The sequence below is a fragment of the Melopsittacus undulatus genome, chromosome 12 (genome assembly GCF_012275295.1).
Source record: "Melopsittacus undulatus isolate bMelUnd1 chromosome 12, bMelUnd1.mat.Z, whole genome shotgun sequence".
NCBI classification, from domain to species: Eukaryota; Metazoa; Chordata; class Aves; order Psittaciformes; family Psittaculidae; genus Melopsittacus; species Melopsittacus undulatus.
Window position 1 is genome coordinate 18,537,190 of NC_047538.1, and position 9,425 is coordinate 18,546,614.

General features: G+C 52.7%; 2 protein-coding genes across 2 annotated transcripts; one reads left to right on the plus strand and one right to left on the minus strand.

Annotated features, from left to right (window-relative positions):
* The first annotated feature begins 140 nt into the window (after nt 1-140).
* Nucleotides 141-8,190, plus strand: TFIP11 (tuftelin interacting protein 11). The gene is made up of 12 exons (XM_034068095.1): nt 141-339; nt 591-744; nt 1,122-1,278; nt 1,772-1,899; nt 2,353-2,505; nt 3,236-3,745; nt 4,354-4,460; nt 4,697-4,865; nt 5,047-5,290; nt 5,600-5,742; nt 5,987-6,152; nt 6,668-8,190. Exons 1-12 carry the CDS (start codon nt 143-145, stop codon nt 7,021-7,023), a joined length of 2,484 nt encoding a protein of 827 aa, XP_033923986.1. The 5' UTR covers nt 141-142; the 3' UTR covers nt 7,024-8,190.
* Nucleotides 7,573-9,385, minus strand: SRRD (SRR1 domain containing). The gene is made up of 7 exons (XM_034068099.1): nt 9,267-9,385; nt 9,105-9,145; nt 8,894-9,030; nt 8,722-8,820; nt 8,479-8,633; nt 8,227-8,272; nt 7,573-7,945 (listed from the first exon to the last, which is right to left on the minus strand). Exons 1-7 carry the CDS (start codon nt 9,383-9,385, stop codon nt 7,721-7,723), a joined length of 822 nt encoding a protein of 273 aa, XP_033923990.1. The 3' UTR covers nt 7,573-7,720.
* Nucleotides 9,386-9,425: the final 40 nt, after the last annotated feature.

Sequence of the window (9,425 nt, forward strand, 5' to 3'; positions counted from 1 at the left end):
CATAGAGGAGAGGCGGCTGAAAGGCCCCAGCGCGGCCGCTCCCTCTCGCTCTGTTGTTGTGGGCGGGGCTTCCGGGGGGGGAACCGGTTCATTTCCGCCGGCGGCGGCGCTGCGCTCCCGGTGCGGGCGGCCCGTCGGGACCATGTCGATGTCGCACCTGTACGGCACGGACGGGGAGGATGGCGTGGAGATGGAGAGCTTCGAGGTGTCGGACTGGGACCTGCAGAACGAGTTCAACCCGCACCGGCAGCGCCACCGGCAGACCAAGGAGGAGGCCACCTACGGCGTGTGGGCCGAGCGCGACTCGGACGAGGAGCGGCCCAGCTTCGGCGGCAAGCGGTGCGGGCGAGGGCCGGGGCCTCGGGACGTGCCGTCACCTCCCGGCCCGGCGGGGGGGGGGGCTCGGGCGGCGGCCCCGCTCCGTGGGGGTCTGGGGGCTGTCAGCTGCGCCGGGGGGGCTTTGTCGGGGGAGGGGAATGGTCAATTCCCGTTAAAGCGGGGGGGGTGGTTGAGGCGCAGCAGCTCTCGGGTCTCTGCGGGAGCCCTCTCCGCTGGAGCAGGAGTCACTCGTGGGTGTTGTTGTGGTGCAGCTCCAGGGATTACTCGGCCCCCGTGAACTTCATCAGTGCGGGGCTGAAGAAGGCGGCGGCCGAGGATGCGTCCGACGAGGACTCGGATGAGGACGAGAAGCCGGTGAAGCAGGAAGAGATCCCCAAAGAGTTTGTGTCCAAGAAGTTGAAAACGGTGAGTTATGGGGGAGGCTTCGGGGCCGTGTGCTGGGCTTGGTGCGGCTGGGGCGGTCGGACCTGCGGGGCAGGAGTGGGTCACTGAGGAAAGGAAGAAGTCATTAAACCCAGAGAGCCCTGAGTGGCAGTGTGCTGCCTGGGGAGCTGTTCTCTGCCTTCTGTAGCTATTCTAATGTATTGCGTGTCCTCAGGTCCTCTTATCTTCTTTAGTGTTGCCTTTGGTCAGCTGAGGTTAAAGTAGAAGCATGCTCCTGGTTTACAGCCTTCCGAAGGCTTTCTTTTCCCGTGTCACAGAACGGGATAACCGGCCTAAGCATGTTGTAGCTTAAGAACCTCAATGTTGTGTGGTGGGGTTTTGTTTGTCTCTTTTAACAGGGTGGCAATTTCAAGCCCAGTCAGAAAGGCTTTGGAGGGGGGACAAAGTCTTTTGTGGACTTTGGCAGCTGGGAGAGACACACGAAGGGAATTGGGCAGAAGCTGCTCCAGAAGATGGGTTATGTTCCTGGAAGAGGTCTTGGGAAGAATGCTCAAGGTACTGTGATTGCGTGTGGGGTGCATTGTTAACTGGTGATTTGGGGAAGAGACTGGATTCTGCCATCTCCAGGGGGCTTACACCTTCCTCCTTGTTTGCGTGCATCTTTTGCAAGTGATCTGGGTCCTTGTGATAACACTCAGCTGTGTTTGAGTTACCAGAGGCCAATTTTATGCTCTTGTTGTTTTGCAAGAGCAAAAGGAAAAAGGGAAGTAAATTGCAAAGGAAATCAACAGAACAGATGTTATTTTATGTGATAGAATAAAAAGCAATGAAATGCAGGTGTAAGTAATAACTTGCTTTGGTTTATTTAGTGTGTGAGAGAATTAAGTGATTTGATAGTCACTAAGAAATCAGTGGAGTGGGAAAAGAGACTGTAGTTAGCCAGAGGCAGGATGCTCTGGTGTTTGTGCTGGTTTGGTAACTTAGGGTATTGTAAGAAAAGCTATTGCTGTGCTCTCTCAGTAAATCTGACCTGACTCCCTCCCCTCAGGTATTATCAACCCCATCGAGGCCAAACAGAGGAAAGGCAAAGGAGCTGTGGGAGCATATGGCTCGGAGAGAACCAGCCAGTCCCTGCAGGACTTCCCTGTTGTGGACTCAGAAGAAGAAGCTGAGGAGGTATTTGTACAATTCGTGGTCTGTCTGCTTCCCTGTCACCTTGTATGCACAAAATGCAGTTCTAATTACTAGTGTCAGAGAAAATGATTGGAGCTCATTTGAGATGAGAAGCTAAAGATGCAGTACATTGATTGCAATTGGACGTCTTTGCATGTCACTGTGATGTTCTTTGTTGTTTCTGGCTTATGTTATTGCAGTATCTTGCCAGAACCCCACTTTCAAAGAGTTCCCCAGATAAACAGTCTTTGTCATCTTTGGATTAAAGAAAAGAAAGCAAATCAGAAGTCCACTGCCAGCCCTGTGCACAGGGTAGCTGTTGCTGAGCTTTACTGCTTTGGTTTTGCTATGCACCATTTTTCGTGGGTCTGATGGGTTATTTTCCTGTGGAAAATAGAGGCAAATCTGGGACATGACAAAGAGCAGGAACCACAACTCCTTCTTGTTCTTGTGTAGGAATATCAAAAGGAGCTCAGCCAGTGGCGGAAGGATCCCAGTGGAGGCAAGAAGAAGCCCAAATACAGTTATAAGACAGTAGAAGAACTGAAAGCCAAGGGCAGGATCAACAAGCAGCTTTCAACCCCTCAGAAGGAGCTGTCTCAAGTCAAGGTAAGGTTGATAAGCTGAGATGTGGCATCCCTGGGGAGGAGTTTGTCCACTGTGGCATTGTGAGTGGTTTCAAGTCATGGAGAGAAGCCAGGTTAAGAACTGTCTAGCTGTAGCCTTAGACTCATCACTGGATCATGTAAGAGACCACTGCATCACCTGGGCCATTGGGTTTGCTTTTAAGCAAGGTCTTTGGCCTTGGGAAAATGCAGATGAACTCAAATGTGGGTGGGTTGTTTGCTAATTGCAAGTTAAGTTGAATTGTTTCACATCTGTCATAGATAAAACAATCATCTGCTTCTGAAAGCACAGTTGTCCTTACTGGGAGCCATCTTCTACCTGGAAGAGACAGGGAGGGATTTGTCTCCTGTGCACTTAATGAAATTGCTCATCTAAAATTAATGCATCTTGAAAGTATAAAAGTACCTGAGACTCCTGTGCAGTAACAAATGATGCACAGCTTGTGTCATCAGTGCTTATAGAATTACTCGGGACTGAGATCAGAAGAGGAGGCTCTTCCAGCTCTGATTCAGATTGTTTCTTATTAATTCTACTAGAGAGTAGGCCTTGGCAGAGGCAATCCCAGTTGCCTCATCTGAAATACCAGTGGGTATTAGTAGCCTCCCAGAGCATTAAAGTACTTGGAAAACTCTGGTTTTCAGTTTGGGACTAGGGATTTCCTCCTTTTTTTATGGAGTTATTTTAAGGACACATTTGTTCTTGTTTGTGGCAGGTTATAGACATGACGGGCCGGGAGCAGAAGGTTTATTACAGCTACAGTCAGATCAGCCACAAACACAATATCCCAGATGATAGCCCTCAGCTGCCACTGGGCAAAGACTTCAAGCCCCAGGGCTTTGCCTTGCCCGAGTTGGAGCACAACCTGCAGCTCCTCATTGACATCACGGAGCAGGAGATCATCCAGAACGACCGGCAGCTGCAGTTTGAGAGGGACATGGTTGTGAACCTGACCCATGAGATACAGAAGATATCTGAAGTTCTCTCACACGAGGAGAAGGCAATCAGCAACCTCAGCAAGGTGCTTGAGATGGTGGAGGAGTGTGAGAGACGGATGCAGCCCAGCTGTGAAAATCCCTTGACCTTGGATGAGTGTGCAAAGATCTTTGAGACACTGCAGGACAAGTACTATGAGGAGTACAGAATGTCTGACAGAGTAGACCTAGCAGTGGCAATAGTCTATCCTCTCATGAAGGATTACTTCAAGAACTGGGATCCCCTCAAGGTCCGTATCAGTTTGATTCATCTGCAGTTCTTCCTTGATGGTTTAAGTAGTCTTTATTACCTTGACTCCCCTCCTTCTTGTTCCAAATTCATGATTGATCTGGAGAGAAAGGAATCAGACCAAAACTCCACTCTGCACCTGCTGTCAGGCCTTTGCCACAGCTGATGGTTGCTGTTCTGTGAAGTGGCTAACAATTTAGGAGCTTCTAAGATTAAAGTCAATCCCTTTCATGGGTGTTGGGAATAAAAAGCAGATGAAAGCCAAGCCTCTCATTTTTGGCTATTAGCAGAAGCAGGAGGTCTGCCTTTCAGGCAGTCAGGTACACACTGTCTATTCTTAATGCTGTCTAGACTGTGATAGGTGAGATCTGGGTCCTCTCTGTACACCTGAAACAGTTCAGCCTTTTCTCCCCGTGGAGGTCCATTAAATCCATAGAGTGGGATTTTCCTCTCGTGAGGCTTTACTGATCACAGCTGCAAGCTCCTGGCTTGGCTCTGGGCAGGTGAGAGATCTGGAGCCATGTGTACCATCAGCATGCTTGCTCCTCGTAGATACCAGCTGAAATGAATGGCAGAGGATAAAGGCCACTCATGCCTTTTCATTTCCAGGACTGCACATATGGCACAGAGATCATAGCCAAGTGGAAGAGCCTCCTGGAAAACGACCAGCTGTTGTCACACGGTGGGCAGGACCTGTCGACAGATGCTTTTCACAGGTAAAGAGTAAAAGGGTTTTACTTTGTGCAGCGTCTGCAAGTGCTGCTTCCTTGGGGATGGAGAAGCACAGATACAAGTGTGCTTCCCAGATGATTCTGCTGGTGTGCCTGTTAAAGTCCAGCTGTCAGCTGTATAAAAGGAAGTAGCTTTGAAATGACAGTTACCATTTGGTTTATTTAGTCCTGGAACTATAGCTTTAAGCTTAACTTTGATCTGTTTGTATGTTTCCCCCCAGACTGATGTGGGAAATCTGGATGCCATATGTCAGGAACATTGTGGCACGGTGGCAGCCACGGAACTGCGGGTCGATGGTGGATTTCTTGGATGGCTGGGTAAACGTTGTTCCTGTCTGGATACTGGATAACATTCTGGATCAGCTCATCTTCCCCAAGCTTCAGAAGGAGGTAAGGTGAGAGGGCTGTGTTAGAGTGAAGCTGTGCTCTGAACTAGAGCTTGAGTTCAGTCAAGTAGAGCTTTTAAAATCCTGATTTGCTGCTTCTGCACTAGGGGCTTAGGATTTCCTTTATGGCTCTTTGCATTTGGCCAGATACAATGCTAACAGATGGACTTATTTTAATCTTCAAGGTTGAAAGCTGGAATCCTTTGACAGACACAGTCCCAATCCATTCGTGGATCCATCCCTGGCTCCCCCTGATGCAGGCACGACTGGAGCCACTGTATTCCCCCATCAGGAACAAGCTGGCCAATGCACTGCAGAAGTGGCATCCCAGTGACTCCTCTGCCAAACTTATCCTGCAGCCCTGGAAGGATGTGTTCACTCCTGGATCATGGGAGGCTTTCATGGTCAAAAACATCGTGCCTAAACTAGGTGAGAGAAGGCAAACAGCCCTGCATTCCTGGCATCTGCTGGTTGCCACCTTCCCCTCACACCTCAAAAGGCAGGTGTTAACCTTACCTCAAATAATATTATGAAGTTTCTCAGTTCTGGCAGCAAATTGCAATGGCTGGAACTGGCAGTGTGCTGTTTTGGTGGCAGGGATCTGCTAGACAATTTAAAGACTCCAGGTGTGCCTTAGGGCAGTACAGGTGCTCCTCAAGCCACATATGTTGCTGGTGAAGTAGGTCAGGGCGCTGACAAAACTGAGTCATGTTCTTTTCTAACTCCCCCTTTTCCCAGGGATGTGTTTGAATGAACTCATCATAAACCCCCACCAGCAGCACATGGATGCCTTCTACTGGGTGATTGACTGGGAAGGGATGATTTCTGTCTCCAGTCTTGTTGGGCTGCTGGAGAAACACTTCTTCCCAAAGTGGCTGCAGGTGAGAGGCTGTGAGGGCTGAGGGAACATGCCTGATTACCTGTGGTTTAGTGACTTCTGCCTAGAAATTGCTGCGCCAGTGCTGAAATGCTTTAACTGCCACTAGTTACTGGGGTGGTTTCCACTTGTAGCTCCATACATACCAGAACAGATTGGGTCCTAAGACTGTCAGTCCTCTGTCTCACTGAAAGCTCTTCCATCAATGTACCAGTCCTTCTGCATTTATCTGTTGCATTGTTTTGCAGGTGCTGTGCTCTTGGCTGAGTAACAGCCCCAATTATGAAGAGATTACAAAGTGGTACCTGGGTTGGAAGTCCATGTTCTCAGACCAAGTGTTGGCACATCCATCCATCAAAGACAAATTTAATGAAGCTCTTGATATCATGAACCGGGCTGTTTCCTCCAGTGTCGGTAGGTGGCTTGTGTTGATGGCTGCACCACGCTGCCTGGGTCTTGTGAGCCTGTGTTTAGGCAGTATTGTAGCAGCTCCTGGGTGCAGTGGCCGTGCAAAATGATACTATGGGCGAGTGTTCCATAAAGAGGAATTCACCTGTTGAGAAATAGGGCAAGGGGAATGGGAATGGTTTTAAACTGACAGAGGGGAGACTGAAATGAGCTCTTAGGCAGAAGCTTTCCCTGGGAGGGTGCTGAGGCGCTGGTACAGGGTGCCCAGAGAAGCTGTGGCTGCCCCATCCCTGGCTGTGTTCAAGGCCAGGTTGGACACGGGCTTGGAGCAGCTGCTCCAGTGGAAGGGGTCCCTGCCTGTGGCAGGGGTTGGAACTGGATGAGCTTTAAGGTCCCTTCCAGCCTAAACAAGTCTGTACTGCTGTGATCCTATGATTTTGTGTGTCCTGGAGTTCACCCCCAGACCTTGTGCTTGGAAAGGGATGGGGACCTTGTTCTCACCTGTTCTGTCTCCCCACCAGGCGGGTACATGCAGCCAGGAGCAAGGGAGAACATCGCATACCTGACTCACACCGAGCGGAGGAAAGACTTCCAGTACGAGGCCATGCAGGAGCGAAGGGAGGCCGAGAACATGGCCCAGCGCGGCATCGGTGTGGCTGCCAGCTCCGTGCCCATGAACTTCAAGGACCTCATTCAGACTAAGGCAGAGGAGCACAACATCGTGTTCATGCCTGTGATCGGGAAGCGGCACGAAGGGAAGCAGCTCTACACCTTCGGCCGCATTGTCATCTACATTGACAGGGGCGTTGTGTTCGTGCAGGGGGAGAAGACATGGGTGCCCACCTCCCTCCAGAGCCTCATTGACATGGCCAAGTGAGGCCCTGCTTTGGACTGCCCAGACCAGCTTGTGGATGTTTTTAGTGCAACTATCTTGGAATAAAGAGAGATTCCTAAATAGACTGAAGCTGTAGCTGTGTGCCAGGACTTCTCCTAGAAGAGCTGCTGAGGTAGTGTCAGGAGATGAAATGACACATGGGAGTTGGCGTGACAGGAGGAACAAGTGTTTCAGTGCTTGTATAACTGCCACTGGTGACAGGTTTACCAGCGTGTTGAAGGGACCATGGGCACTGATTCTCTGCTCCCACAGCACAGGAGTGAGGGCTGGTCTGGACAAGTCTCCATGGTCTCCTGTGACAGAGTGCCTGCTGCACTGCTCTGGCAGCAAGTTACTGTTCCTCTGCCACAGGACACATCCCACTGCTCTCTGGCTGTGCTGGTGGCTCCTTCAGCCCAGTGCCCACGCATGGGTACTGGGGCCCCTCTATCCATCAGCCCAGAGCTGGAACATCAGGAGACTTTTTCCCAGCAGATCACAGACCATGTGCTGCTGCCCTGTGAGAGGCATTAATTTGAGATAACTCAAAGCACAGCTTTACCTTTTATTAAATAAGATACAAAACTGTCCCCTTGTGCTCAGTGTTTGGGTGCTGCCACTTCTTGGCAGAGCACTATTACACGTCTGTGCTTGAGCTTCATTGCAAAGCTGCCATGTGCAGAGACATGGCCCCAGGGGCTCAGGCCTTGGCAGCAGCAGGGCAGGACCACTCGGCTCCATCCTTCCTCCTGATGATCTCCAAGTCCTCGCAGTCTTGGTACATTGGCTCCTCCAGGAAGTCCCAGACTTCCGGGGAGATTTCCTGCAGCTTTTGGGGGGGGAACCAGTGGACGGAGGTGTCGTTGAAGGTGTCCAAGTAGCGAGGGTGAGTGGGGAGTGCTGCTTCCTCTGTCACTTTCAACACCTACAGAGCAGTTGGGGAAATGGTTACATATGACGGAGAACTTGTCAGAGAAGTCCAGTTAAGAGACAGTGAAGCTGAGGCTGGTGTTATGTTAAGCTCAGCCCATGTGCAGTGTGTTCTGCAGACAGAGTGAGTCTGAAGTGATTCATTTTTATATTGTGGCAGCCAGAAAACAAGGCTTAAAAATACCCACCCTCTCTCACCTGCAGTTAACTCCCTTTCTCAATAAAAGATGCTCTTTCAATACAAAACCATGATGATAACAAACTAGAGTCCCTTACCTTTGCTATGTAAGAATAATCTCTCTCCAATACTTTTGACAACAGCCTGGAATGACAGAAGGTAGCATTAGACAATGCTCTGAATTTAGACAGCTGTTGTGCATCAGTGTGGGGTACAGAGGAGGTGGCTGATGGCTGCAAACCAGACAGCAACAAAGTGAGCAGAAGATGGAAATCAGTGTCAGAAACAACAGTGTAAAGGCAGAAAGGCATCGCTGGAGGCCTCGGCCCCTCTCCTGCGGGTGCACCCACCTCTCCTCCATCCCTCGGAAGCTGTTCCCGATGATGACCATTTTGGACAGGGCCTCTGCAGACCAGTTCCTCCAGAGCAGGTTGTTGTATAGAGCCTTCCCGCAGTGCACCATGTAGAACACTGTGGCTGATCCCTCAACGTCGTGTTTGCCCTCCTGCGGGTACAACAACACTACAGCCGCTCCCGGGCAGCAGAGTCCAGACGGTAACAACCCCCGCACCCCCCTTCCCCGCCCCGCTCACCTCGTTCTCCGGGAGCAGCCTCATCCCGAGCTGCCGCAGCGCAGCCTCCTCCCGGGGGGAGAACGCGGGGTCGAAGAGCGAGCACTGCCCGGGGGACACCTGCGGGGAGCCGGGCGGCGTGAGCAGCACCCCCCGACCCCCGGTTCCCCCCAGCCCGGTACCGGAGCCCTACCCGCAGCTCCTCCAGCAGCAGCAGCAGGAACGCCAGCTGGTACCGGGCCGCGGGGCACGCTCCGAACCGCCCGAGCCCGTAGCACACGCAGCGGGCGGGCGGCTCCGCGCTGCGGCCCAGCGGCTCCCGCACGGCTCCTGCGGGCACGGAGAGAGGCGTCAGAGCCGGCGGGGCACGGCCCGGTCCGTTCCCCCCGCACCGCCGCACGCACCGGCGCTAGCGGCCCAGAAGCCGGAGCTCAGCAAATCGTCCCTGCGGGGAGAGCGGGGGTCAGCGGGGCCGGTAGCAACGGGGGACCGGCAGCACCGGGGGTCAACGGGGCCGGTAGCACCGGGGGACCGGCAGCACCGGGGGGCTTGGGCCGGGCTCTCACCTTGCCTCCCGCAGCCGCCTCAGCACCGCGCTGCCGTCCCCGTCCGCGGCCTCCTCCGCTGCCCGGCCCCGCCGCCGCCACCGCCCGCCCGCGGGCCGCCACCCGCCCATCGCCGCCATGCACCGCCCGCCGGCCGCCGTAGTTCGGCCACGTGGGGCG